The sequence below is a fragment of the Eurypyga helias genome, unplaced genomic scaffold (genome assembly GCF_000690775.1).
Source record: "Eurypyga helias isolate BGI_N326 unplaced genomic scaffold, ASM69077v1 scaffold29966, whole genome shotgun sequence".
Taxonomy (NCBI): Eukaryota; Metazoa; Chordata; class Aves; order Eurypygiformes; family Eurypygidae; genus Eurypyga; species Eurypyga helias.
Window position 1 is genome coordinate 1 of NW_010257703.1, and position 13,491 is coordinate 13,491.

Genomic DNA, 13,491 nt, shown 5'->3' on the forward strand with positions numbered 1-13,491 from the left:
CACCGCGCTGCTGGCTGGCCCAGGCGCCTCCTCCCCAGGCCTGGATGCAGCGGGACTGCCGGACCCCTGCGCAGGGCCTGAAGGGCGTTGTGAAGCCTTTGCTGCACCCCGCCTGCAGCTGAAGCGAACATTCTGTATTCCGTGTGCGCGTTCAGAAAATTAACGGCTGGGGAGCAGGAGCCAGTACCAGAGGAGGTGTGTTAGTGCTCCCTGTGATCCACAGGACATCCTCGCCTCTGCGCGTTCCTCCACACGCTGCCCACCCTGCCTGGCCAGCACCAGCCCTTGCCTTTGCTCGGTGCCACCCTGCTTTTCAGCTCTGCCATTAGCCCTGGGCAGCTGTAGCCCAGCACACGGACTTCCACAGCTCCCAAGGGTGGGCCCTGGGTGAGCCACAACCAGCTTCAGTTCCTGCAACGCAGACACATCCCCACCCAAAGCCCAGGCTTCGTGTGCCATCCTGCTGCTGTGCGCTGGTACGCAGAGGCAGCCCTTCTGCACGTCTATCTCCACACACGCGGATGTGAGTCAAGCAGAGTTGGCTGTGAACCAACTAAAGGGGCTGGAGTCCTGCCCTGGGATCTGGTTTCCCACTCGGCTGCGCTCAGCTGCCCGCAGCAGCACAGTGCTAAAGCTGTGCGTCACCTCCACCCTACGTGTCCCCAGAGCTGGGACATCCCGTGGCACCGAGTGGGCGTTTGAACTCTCACAGAGGAGCAAGAGTGAGATGCTAACATTTTCCCCGAGCTGATTTACAACACTTTGGGCTTAACCCTGCCAAATTTTCCATTCCCATTTTTAAAATACCATGTCCTCAGGCATGAAAGTAATCCTCGGATATTGAAACAACTCCTCCATTACTGGCCTGAAGTGAAACAAATCCAATCTCAGGTGAACCCAAACCTGCTTCAAGTACAAATAACATCCCTCATTGATTCTGATGGATCTTCATATCTCATGGATCTTCCTCTGATCTAGCTTAGAATTTACTGAACTTCTATGTGCAGTTGCAGTACGATATTCAAGTATAAACCAAAATATCTGTGAAGCACATTGATTCTTCATCTAAAAAGCAGTGTTGGGTTTTCGGGGGATTGTAAATAAATATCCAGTACTTCACATCCTTCTAAAAAGTCTGTTTAAATCCGGTCAGACGGAATATATGCCACACTCAGAAGGATGGCAAAATTATTTATTCTTACATTAGTTTATGTATACGGTGATGACGTTTGGCTAAAAAATGTCTGTATTGTAGTAAGAGATATTCAAACAACTACAAACTGTCAATAAATACATTAAAAACATACTGTATGCTGACGTAGAAATACCCTACGCTCTTGGTTACTTACCCAGTACAATATTATTGAAAAGTTTTTTGGTGTTTTTCATGCAACATCAAAATTCTTCCTGACAATTCATGCTATACAACACTTTTTTCTTTATTATGAATGGGATGAAATTTAAAATCCCATTTAAAAGTAGTAAAAATTGCTGAAAATTTTAACATAAATCTCTCAATTGTTGTAATAGAAAGAACCAATTTAAAGAAGGTTGTCTTTAAAAAAAGTAATTTTCTCAACTAATTCTTTATAAAACAGGCAGTATTTCAAAAGGGATGTTTCCATCACCCAGGATGAATCATTTGTGCTTAAAAATTTTAAAAGGAATATTCGTGGCAAAAACCTAAACCCAACCAGTAGGTAGAGGAGGCATTGCAGTACGGACTGGCTAAAACTGAACATGCTTTCAAAATCTGTCCAGGAACACACTACACACCCACGTCACTATGCCATCATCTACTCTTAACAATTAGAAACGGAGTTCTAATAATACTTAGCTCTTTTCATGCGCAAAATTCTTCACAAACATTTAAATAGCCCTGACGCTTCTGCAAGTATTATTATCCCCATTTTACGCTTGGGGTAGTGGAGGCAGAGAGGGCTGGGAATTTGCCAGGATACAGACCACATCCTTTCCATCTTGCCTCCCTCGATTGTCCGAGTTCTTTATCGCTTTCTGTATTTTACACTCAGTGTAGTGGAGAGTCCCAGGAAGCGGGGTGGTACGTTTCCGTCAGTTAGTAGTGGTTAGTATGCAAGTTGTGCCACTTTGAAAGTAGTAAGTGACAAGAAGTCCACGTCCAAGGCTCAGGATGGATGTCCTAGACCACACCATTTTCAAGCCAAGCTCGCTTTTCCATAACAAAGCGTTAGGAACATAAGCCCTAATTCCTCTCTGTTGTACAGCCAAAATGACTCAAAGTCAGCCATGGTGGTACCAAATGCTAAAATCCCTTCCTCACCATCTGTCCCGGGGAACACGGAAAGCCCCTACAGTGGCCCAGTACATCCTGACATTATACAACAAAAAGGACATCTAGATCAAAAAGATTTCAGATGTGCTAACCCGCCACGAGGTACAAATAACTAAGGTTTCTTCCCCTCCGCCCCCGAATTCAGAAAGTTCTGTGTCTGAATTTTGCCCTAGAAACCATGTCAGAAAGTAAATGCCTGTCAACGCGATTGCAGATACAAAATACAGTATTTTGGCTTCGTCTTAGTATCAATCTCCAAATCGTATTGTTTCAGTTGACATCAACATCCTGCACAGAAAGGGCGTTTTTGATTTTTGCCATATTTTTCCCTCTTGAATTTTCTACCTTATGCCTTGCGGTCTGTGCCCTGTTTTGATTTTTACCCTGCCTAGTCTACTCTTACTCTAACCCCAGCTTGGTTTCTTGCTGTCTCTTGACAAGCTCCGGGTTTGCTCTGCCAGTGGGCTGAAGGAACAATGGATAACGTCGCGGTGTTTCACTACCTGATCTCTGAGAGGTCTGTCGCTTGTAATACCAAAATGAGCGCGTGTGCAAAATCACATCCCTCTTACAGGCACCCAAAAGGCTTAAAAAAGGCACGTGTATTCTTTGTCACTTATTTCTCGGTGCCCGATCTTGGTGGTTTTAGCTGCGACTCCAAGAAACGCTGTACAATGCACGTATTCCCTTGCAGTGTGGAAGGGACTTGGAATGGAAATTAAGATCTTCAGACGTCCTTCACAGCCAGCGGTTGTTACTCAGCGGCTGTCTCGCTCTTTAACGCATGCTAGAGCTGCACTACTTGTGAGAACTGGGTTCTTACAGCAACCTCGCTCCCTAATCCATCTTTCCCCTTCTTCCCCAAACTTCCACATTTCTAGCAGAGAGGAACAGTGCACATTACGTAGGTGTTTTCCAAGCAGACATCCAAAGCTCTTGCTGCCTTTTGTAGGGCTGGTAGGCCAGAAACCATCGCTGATGTGGGAGCAAAAGCACAGGAGTTTTGCCCCTCTTCTTCCAGCAGCGCAGCCAAGAGCTGGCAGGCTGGCTGAGTACCCTGCTTCTGGCTGCGTCCTGAGAGGTGAGAAGCGCCTGCGGCTTCTTTCGACTTCAGGTGGGGACTGTGGATGGTAACCACGAACGGAAATCAGTCCCAAGGCACTAGGCAGGAACGGAAAGGACAGAACAAAGCTATTATGACCTGGGAGTATTCAATACAGCTGAAATACCAGGCTAGAAAAGTAAGAGGCATTGGCATCTTCCTCCGGACTTTCTGGGAAAAAAAAAACCCAAACACAACCAAAAAAAAAAAAAAAGGCAGCACGATCCCAGGCAAACATTTTCCCTGCCTAACTGCAGCCATCCTCCCCACTTCAAAAACCCAGGAGACATAGGGATGAAGATACACTGATTCAAATGTGCTAACGTTGAAATGTTTCCATTTCAGACAGGCAAAATGCACTTGCTCGTTGGCAGCATGGCTTCAGTTCTGTGTGAGGGAGGAGAGCCCACAGGCCTGCTTGTGCTCCAGGGGGCTTATTGGGGGAGTTTCGTCTCCAAATTCCAGTCTGGGGACAGGAGCCAGGCATTCCCTCCAGCCTGGACCGAGCCAAGTCTGGACGGAATGCACGTTTGCATCAAACTGGACTCCAAGCTGCCTTAAAAACGCAGTCTTGGTGAAAAGGTTAAAAAAGGAAAGGCTGATGCTTTGGCAATTTGTTATCTGTTCTGCAGTCCAAAAGCCTCAAAATGTTATCAGTAGCTTGACTGGTGGCAATTCACTCCTGCATGGCTCGTAGTCACATTTCTTAATGGCTAAAGCAGTCATGTGGATCGGCCACACTCTTCACAATTCCTCCAGATCCGTTAAATCCACAACCACTTTCAAAAACAGAGTGTCGTCTCTGATGTAGGTGTTCTTTGTGTTCTCCAGGACCGTGTGCGGCACGAAGCGTGGACATCCGGAGGCGATATTCATTTCTCCATCCGGCCTTTTGAAACTGCTGCTGTTGGGGTCAGCCCTAAAGACTTCCACAATGTGATTTTTTTTCCCACTTTGGTCCAAAAGCATAAGTGTAACTTTTTGCTTGAAAGGCCACAGTAGCAGCGAGTCAAACTCCCCTCTCATCACTACGAAGTAGAGAGAGACGTGTGTTCCCTTTCCTGAGCCATCCCCGTTCAGGTAGGCTCTCGCACATAACCTGTACCCGCAGCGGCTGGTGTAAAAGGGTTGGCTGAATATGGAGAGGACACGGCCTTCCACCGCTTCTTTTTTCTTCATCTTGTAGTCTGTGATCTTCCAGATTAATTTCCCATTGTAGCATGTGCTTTCCAAAAGCTTAAATCGTTCTTCATTTTTATTGAGCTGTGCTTTGTGAATATTGATCTGGAGATCGTGTTTGCTGGACTGACCTTCCAAAACAACTGGGCGGGAGGGAAAGAAAAAAGAGAAAGAGAGAAACATTTGGTAAAATAAAACTGTCAGAGCACTGGATACAAAGAGCAAGCAGACTTGAGCTGACAATACTGCACTACTCAAGCCTGAGTACGGGCTGTTAACTAATCTTACTATACCTGTTAACTTCTTCTTTTAGTGTAATAGCAGCTTGTAATTGAATGATGAAAATCAGTAACTACAAACCAGATGTAACGCCCGACTATGGACAGTGCCACTGCCTCCATCACAGTGCACTGACCAAGACCAGCTCTCCATCCCTGTAGTGCCACAGGAATTCAGGAGACATTGTGGAATAGGGGAAGGTGGGAGGATGCAGCACACACCACCACGGTTGGTCTTAGAAAGCGAAAAGAAAGCACTTTCTGGCTAGTAGCTACAATGACTGACTGCACCACCTGAGCCTCTACTTAACCACCAGCGAATCGGCAAAAACCCCACAGCCGTGCAGAAAAGACACGTAAGTCCCAACACACCCAAGCGCTGATCGTACGTCTCCATCAGGGCAATCTTCTGTTTTACGTTTTCGATTGTGTCAAACAGGGGTCGCAAGTCTAATTTGCCTTGCTGCTGGTTTGCCATCTGTATTAACTGTTTCACTTGCGATTCCAGGCGCGCAGACTTATCCAGGTGACTGGCCAGAGCCTTCCCGGTTCATGCCATTGGAAGAGGGTAGAAGCAGAGACAAGAGACATTCATAAAATCAGCCATTTCATTTGAAAGAAGATGAAGGAGCCTTTAGCATGTCAGCAGTATCAGCTGCATGGTGCATTCGAAAGTACTCTGCTAGCTTAGGAACGTATCCAAATACTCCTTCACAATTAATTCGGCACTTAGTGACTGAGAAGCCATCCCTTACGCGGATCTGTTTCCACCGCATCACTTCATTCAACAGTTTATTCAAATATACACCTGCATATGTGCCACAGGGATCTGGTCACGAGGATTTATATGGGGCTTTTTGCCCAGATCAGCCATCCAAACTTCTTTGTTGGTTAAAATGAAACGACAATACTGTATGGTAAAAAACCAAGAAGGGTTTGTGAAGTGTCTGCAAGACAGCATTTGTTACTGCCCTCCTGTTAGTAACAACAGTTCCTGGATAAACACATTTAAGGCATACAAGAAAGCCATTGGCCAAAAAAGATAAAACTAATCTCACCTGTGTGCTTACCATCAGGTTGCTGTTTTTCCCAAACAGTTGTGTAAACTGTCTGAATTCTTTCTCACACTTTTTAATGGCCTCTGCTAGCTGCTGGATTTTAATCTCCTTACATTCCAGGCTCTTATACAGGTCAGATATCTACAGATGGAAACAACAGAGTAAAAACGCTGAGGCACACCACAATACACAACGATCAAATCAAAATATATGTGACTATACAGGAGAAAGTTGAAAAGTTCACAATGTAAAGCCTCTAACTTAGCTAGATATAGCACTATTTAGTTCACAATTTGAGGATAAGCACTGGGAAGAATGGAACATAAGGTAATCATATTCCTTAATAGATCTGTGTGGCAGCAGGTGCAAAGAGACTCCTATCCCTCATAGTCATTGTGACGATCCATTCGGCTCTGTAGGGAGATAATGCACACTTACATGCATACATGTGCATGTGTGGTTTTGTGTGCATGTATGAACTTTTTTTTCTCTCTACTGAGGTCTAACGAGGAAAAGAGATGAGTCAGTGAGGGATACCAACTCCAAAACCAGGTTGTTGTACTTTGGGACACTTATTTTTAGCATAAACAAGCGAAAGAGTAAGTCAACCATCAGTTTGGTAGGGCTGGGCATACACCCGGTGTCACCTGCTGGGAGCCGCGGAAATGATGGTGAGTGGAAAAGTGCCTACAACTGGCGCTGCACCACCCCGTGCTGCCTCTACAGGGAGAAGGTGACTTGAGCATCTAAAGGCTCCATTTTGGAGCAGTCTGACCAGCCACTGAAACTTTAGAATGTTTTGTCTCCAAACCTCCTATCCACTGTCAACAGAGACCAAAAGCAAACGAGGTGAGCAATGGCAACGAGCTTCCCACCGTGCTTGGTGGGCTTGAGCACAGAGACATTTCCATCTAAATGACTGACTTCACTAGAAGAGCTGGTTCTGACTTCTGAGCTGTGCAAAGGTGACAAAAACAGTCTTTTAAAATGTAGCTGAGCTAAACCAGGCTACACATGCAGAATTTTGTATCGTCCTCCGACCAGCCAAGCATTGCTGAAGAGTGCTCATTAAATATGACTTACCTGTTCTTCCAGCCGGGAGTTCTTGTCTAAAATCTGCAGCATGTGTTCCCTCAGGGCACCGTTCTCATGTTCATCAAGTTTCCCTCTTTTAATCTTAGTGAGGTAGAGGGGGAAGTGAAAGAATAAAATAATAAGACATGCAGATTTTTGAAGCTGTTAGTAAAAAATTTATTGATGCAATCATCTGAATGTGCTTTGGAAGGGAGGGACTGACAGCCCTGATTCTCTAGTACAGCACCTTAGCCAATACTAGAAATCATTGTGAAAGGACAAAACCAGGTTATTTTGATTAATTAATCCAACTGGTTTGGGAGACAAATTCCAGTTCCAGTACAGAGATCTATAAAACAGTACCTTTACAAGACAGCCGTACTGCTTATATGGGCAGTCCACTTCTGCCTCAGGACACACAGCGTGGTGCTTTTCAATCTGCATGTATGAACAAAGAAACTTGTAATAAAATAAATATTAAGCAACTTTCCACGCTGATAAAATCTGAATGCCTGCAAAAAGGGTGGATAAAGGCCAATGTTATGACACCACCAATCATGTTAATAGGAAAATGACTATTCAGACTCAATAAGCCAATAAGACAGTAAGTCAATTTTCCCAATACCGCAAAACGTCAGTGCTTTGCAGTGACCAAATACCTCACTTCTAAGTTGGGTTATGTATCGCTTCCTGGGCCAAACAAAGAAAATACTTAGAGCGATGAAGTTTTATAGCGTGGACCAAATGGTCTGCGACATAAAGTTCAGTTTTCATAAACGTTGTGCGATCTGCTGAATCACAGTATATGAAAAAATAATAATACCTCCTTTTTCAGAATCATTTGTGAACAGTTTTGGAGGCAAGGCACAGGATAGTCAGGACAGTCATTTTTCTCATGATTCTAGGGAAAAAGAAACAAAATAAGGCAATGGTTTGCATTTTTATAAAGTAGCATCCATAGAGGAAGCTATTAATTCTGGCACACAAAAGGTAATCCCAAACATACACGTGCAAGCCCCATATCACATCGTTGTTCATAAGAGAGCAACAGTAACTGGAACTATTTAAAGCACATTTATTATACTTTCTCCGTCAGCTACTCAGCCAAATTTTGTTTCCAGCATTGCAGTGCTGGAAACCTTTTACTCACCAACATTAAGAGGAAGCATGCGCTATGGATTGCCAGGGAATGCTTTATAATCTTACCTTTATATTGATTAAGACCACATGTTTATTACAGTATTGACACATTTCTTCTCGAAATTTACAGTGGTGGCTCAAGTGCTCTTTCAAGTCTTTCCGCAGAATTTGATCACCACATCCATCATTAGTGCACTGCACGCTTTCAAACAGACACTGCTGAAGATGCTCCTGCAATACGCAACGGCAAATTAAACCCCAGAGTGATTCATCGCATCTCCAGCTGCCCAACAGACCCACAGAAACATTTGGCAGTTTGATAAGAGAAACCCAAATACTCTCTCCTCCATAAACCTTCTCCTTTTCCAACCTCAAAACTGAAGTGAATGTGAACATTTGGAGAGTCCTTTGTCTGCTTTCCACTTTTCATTCAACTGAGACACCAAAAAGAGGCTCAAATGTCCAGTATGTCTTGGCAAGTTTTCTTGAATTGACTATCACGTGGTGCCCAAGCATACAGCAGGTGTGTATTGACTCTATGGATATACTAAAGCTACAAAAAGCAAATTGTTCTTATTAAAGAAATAACCTAAAGCAAAGCTGGAACAAGCTTACAGACATAACATTTTGAGCTTAACATTTGTTGCTTAGAGTGTACAGCTAAGTCATTACCTATGTGCTTGCACCACATTGCCGTAATAACTCCGAAGTCTGAAGACGATCACTACATTTTACCTTATAATAAATATACAGAGTTCACATGAAAATCAAATTCAAAATTTGATCAAGCAAACTAACCTGATAGCGACCCAGAATTATTTTTGAATTGCAGTTGGGAATGTTTTTGCAGAACACGTGCAGGTTGAGAACTTCTCTTTTACAGCAGTTGTCTTTGAATACCTGCAAAGGAAGCAAACCAGCCGTCCTATGGAGTCACATCAGATGTTATAAAGTATATAAAAAAGCAAAACATCACAACAAATCTTTTAGACACACAAGTGTTGACTCCGTAATTGTGAGTATGGTTCTTGGTAATTCATGTTGAAAACGTATACTAAAAATATAAATTAACACATACATGAATTTTCTAATAAGCATAGGGCTTTTTCCCATATAATTATTCCACAGAAGCTGATCCATCCCACAGCCAGCAGGATTGTAGCAGGCTGCCAGAGCCTGCCCGTATCTGGAAGAAAGCAGCTGGAGCAAGTGGGCCCCAAAGACCAAACCAGCTCTGTGCAGGCAGCTCCGACATTCAAGCACACCTGTGGGATGGAGACGATGCTGAGATACCCCTCCTATAGACTTCGAGAAACAGCACCATTCCCAGTTGTGTGTGCAGAACCAAAATAAGTCCCCAGAGCAAACTTTCAGTCTTATTTAGAGATCTTCCTGTAAGGAGCATTATAAAGCTGCTCACTGCCATCAAAATTTCCCAAAGCACAAGACAGCGAATGAATAACAAAAATCACATGGACAGCCTGATTACAGTTTCCTACCAGAGGTAGGAGAGAGAGGAAGGTGACATTTGTTTCACTGGAAAATTCATTCTGGCAGGACCAAGTATGTAGCATACTTTTAAGCCTTGGGATACAAATAAGGACAAATGAATCCATTACAAAAAAACAAACAAACAAACAAAGAATTAATCAGTAACTTGCAAAATAAGAAGCATGAACTTGTCTTTTCCTCTAAAAAATTACCCCAAAGTAAATTAAGTCTGCATGGTTAATGAGATATAATGGAAATAGGTAAGGCAACAAATTATAACCAAGCCAAAGCAAAGACAATCACATAAACAAGATGCCCTAGCAAGATGGGGCATTATAAAGGCAAGCCAATAAACTCTCCACTAAAAAAAGACATCTGATGACTAGGGAAGGTTTAAAACACTGTGAAACTCTCCACCAGTTTACTGAAAATACCAGATTCTAAAATAAAGGAAGTTCAGAACATGAGCTATAAAATACAGCCTTGGCTATACACCTATACTTCCTTTCTGGGAGAGCACTACCGAATGCACTGCTTCCCTTAGCATCGCTTTGGAGACAAAAACTGTGCTGCCCCCGAGGACTATCAGACTACTAGCCTCCTTGTTCTCAGCTGTCTTGCTTTTCCCAAGCAGATGTCGTCTGCTGACACAACTGCAACTACACTGACTTACCTCGTGCATTTTTATTGTTTCTTTGTCGACAGGACAGGTGGGTACTGCATTCAGCTCTCTAGATCAAAAGAATAATCATGTTAACCCCCAGAAAAATTGATTTATTTTACAAAATTGGGCTGTGCTAGAATCTGACTCTGGCAGAAGTCACTATTAGCTACCATAAAAACAAAAAAAAGTGCTTCAAAAACACTTTCCTCGGGCAACTACACAACCAAATGCTGCCCACAGCTCCAAGAAGGTATTAGAAAGTAAATATGTAACAGAAAACGGAGTTTGTCCTACGGGTGTTAAAAAGATGGTTTTTAATTAAGAGGACTTTGCCACTCTCTGGCCATCTGCTGCTCGCAAATGTCACGTCTGAAAAAATCCCACCGTGCACGCTAAACCCAGCCTTTGCCTAGTGTGAGCAGCACAGGATTGTAGAAGGCACTTACTTTTGTTTAGGAAGGGGAGGAGAGGGAGCTCGTGGATACAGAAGTGGATTGCACTGACCTCAAAGAAAGAATGCACTGCTGGCAAAATCGGTGCCCGCATCCCGTCTGGTGGGGATTGCAAAGGACAAGGTGGCAGTAGGCACACTTGTACCGGTCCTCTAAGGTTTCGACAAACTTGTAGTCGGTGTCGGGCTCAAAGTCCAGTGAGACGGCGCTGGCGGAGTTCTGGCGCGTGAAGATGCCTGAGAGGCCAGCAGGTTCGTCACAGGCCATGGGAGCTGCACTGGGAACCAGGCGCAGGGAGAATCCCTTCAAACGTTCACCGGCAGTCACTCCACCACCCCCTTGCAGCAGGCTGCTGATTGCGGAAGGGTTGTCATCTGCAGCGGGGTGTGACGGATTTCGGAGGGAAACGCAATGCCAACTAGGGAAGAGCAACGTGCTCAGAGAACCGCAAAACGATGGTTACACGACAAGCACCAAAGCACACTTCTTTGGGAAAGAGGTTCACAACATGAAAATTATGTCCCAGAACAGAGATTGCTGTGGTTTTCTTTTTAATTTTCTTGCAGCAGCTCTTAGTCTTAAAACGTTGCAAGAGTCACAGGCACAGCTGGGGAAAGCAGAAACCAAGTCTTGGCCCTAATATCCGCCAGGAAAGTCTACGCTTAAGGGGGAGGCCACCCACATGACTTCACGAGTTCATGGCGCTGGCTCAAGCAAGAGACGGCTTTGTGGTTTACAGCAAAGAGCATACGAGACACAAGGCAGCAAGGGGACTTTACCTTCCCTTCAAGTGTTACAGGGGTCAAAGCCTCTTAACTTGGCATCTTTCTTTTCCCAGTTGATCACTCATTTATAGCAGTAAACTCTAACTCTATTTTTTCAAAGTTTTACTTGACTGTCTGGCAGTTCTTGGTTATATTAATCCAGCCTGAAAGAAACAGTGGAGGGGGGAAAAAAAAGGCAAAATTGCAATCAGAAGTTTTCCTCTCAATCTACCGAAGCCCAAACCCAGCAGAGAATACAATCTTACTTTTCTAATAGGAAAAACCAGCAACATTTGTTTCCAGCCCTAAGTCACAAACCGGGAGATTTACCACCTCAGTCTTGCAGTAGCTTTTTTGCAAGTAGCTCGAGACCTAGAACACTCTGGTGTTCATTTCTTGCGGCTTTGCCTTCAGAAGACGTTTTTTCCTCCCAGGATGTGTACAAAAGCACAATGCACTTGAGCTCTCAGATCGTTTCACGGGGGCAGTGCTCAGTTTGATAGCTGTGCTGTGGGATGATACTTCTCCTCTGTGTGCATCACCCTCCCTGGCAGTCACCTGAGTCACTCTTACTGGCATCAGCACCTCTCTGAGAGCTCTGACTCAGCTCCTGTGAGGTCACCAAAGGTATCTGCTGCTTTCCTAGGGAAGCAGGGCCAACACATCACCATTAATAACCTTACACTGACATTAATCAGTATGCCAAGTACCAGTATACTGCCCTACCGCCCTGCTACAATGGATTTCTGGCCCATGAAAGCAGCGATTAGTATTGTGCTGTGCAGAGCTCAAGCACTGCCACAGACCTCCTGGCCTTCAGAACGCAACATCCATTTTCCTGGCTACTTTAAATCCTATACCGGGCAAAGAAATTCTGCCAACAGGTAAAGAACCTAGTTCAAAATCAAGCCCAAGCATATTTCACAACAACATTTACGCGCTCCTGTAACTCAGTGCCCTTGTTCATGGTCGTACGTGGTATTTACCTGCCCAGCTTGTGCAAGCCTCCTTGCCCTCCCTCAGACTTACTCCGGCACAACTGATCATCTAACACTGGTAACCCACAGGAATATGAGCCGTAACCGTATTCCAGGCATAAAGAGTTATTGTTCCAACTGGAGTTTGCAAATCACCCTGTTGGGTCCCTCCAAATGAACAGCCTGTTGCTTCAAACCAGAGATGACTGTCCATGTCACTCATTTCATTTTCAGACAGCTGACCTTTTCTCTTCCGAAAATGGGGTTCCTAGTTCTGTGATGCCTGTTAAGGACCAGTTCTATTTTCCTCACATCAACCAGAGACACCCAAGTGCAGCCCAAGGGACCACCAGCCTTGTGCCTGGGCTGCCAGGGTCGCAGACACCAGCAGCAGATCGTGCCTGCTGCTTCAAAGGCCGATGGGGAGCTGCCACCGTTAACTTCCGCAGCAGAGGCTACCTACAGGGCAAATCTCCTACAAACTCATTCTGCCGTTGGTCGGTGAGAACCACAACACACACTTCCTTCCTCTCCCTGATTAGTGCTCTCTCCCATTTACATGGTGTCCGATTTCCCAAGTCCTGTTACACTCCAGAATTTAAAACATCTGACGGTACGGTTTAGCAAGTTAATGCTGCACTGAGTGAAAACATTAAAAAATACTTTAAAAATCCATGTTTTACTCACTTTTGCCTTTAAGGGGCTACTTAATTAGTGAAGTACTTCCAGCTGGAGTGAAAAATGTTTTAGGCAACAGTTATGGCATGAATTAAGAAGAAACACAGTCGCTAGCCCAAAATCCCATCCAGAAACACCTTCAGAGCTCTCATCACTAATTACATCTCCCACATTCGTTCCCATCTCTTTCTGCAAGGAGCACTCTGCTGTGGTACAATGACTTCCAACTCTCTTGCTGAAATGAGAGCCATCATCTCCTTAAACAGCTTCATGACACACCAATATCCCCAGCCTAGATCCCATTCCTAAAAAAGAAGACT

The 13,491-nt window shown here is 44.5% G+C and overlaps 1 protein-coding gene across 1 annotated transcript; it reads right to left on the bottom strand.

Moving 5' to 3' along the window:
* Positions 1-4,160: 4,160 nt before the first annotated feature.
* Positions 4,161-11,019, bottom strand: TRAF5 (TNF receptor-associated factor 5). The gene is made up of 10 exons (XM_010154123.1): positions 10,805-11,019; positions 10,310-10,367; positions 8,944-9,045; positions 8,212-8,376; positions 7,829-7,906; positions 7,369-7,443; positions 7,015-7,107; positions 5,932-6,072; positions 5,246-5,414; positions 4,161-4,738 (listed from the first exon to the last, which is right to left on the bottom strand). The coding sequence occupies exons 1-10, from the start codon at positions 11,017-11,019 to the stop codon at positions 4,161-4,163; spliced, it is 1,674 nt and encodes a 557-aa protein (XP_010152425.1).
* Positions 11,020-13,491: the final 2,472 nt, after the last annotated feature.

Excerpts from the sequence above, each read along its gene's own strand:
- TRAF5 (XM_010154123.1), bottom strand. The coding sequence starts at position 11,019 with ATGGCCTGTGACGAACCTGCTGGCCTCTCAGGCATCTTCACGCGCCAG. Across the intron at positions 7,108-7,368 it reads AGTACGGCTGTCTTGTAAAG|ATTAAAAGAGGGAAACTTGA; the intron begins GTACTGTTTTAT and ends TACCTCACTAAG. Across the intron at positions 6,073-7,014 it reads ACTCCCGGCTGGAAGAACAG|ATATCTGACCTGTATAAGAG; the intron begins GTAAGTCATATT and ends TTCCATCTGTAG.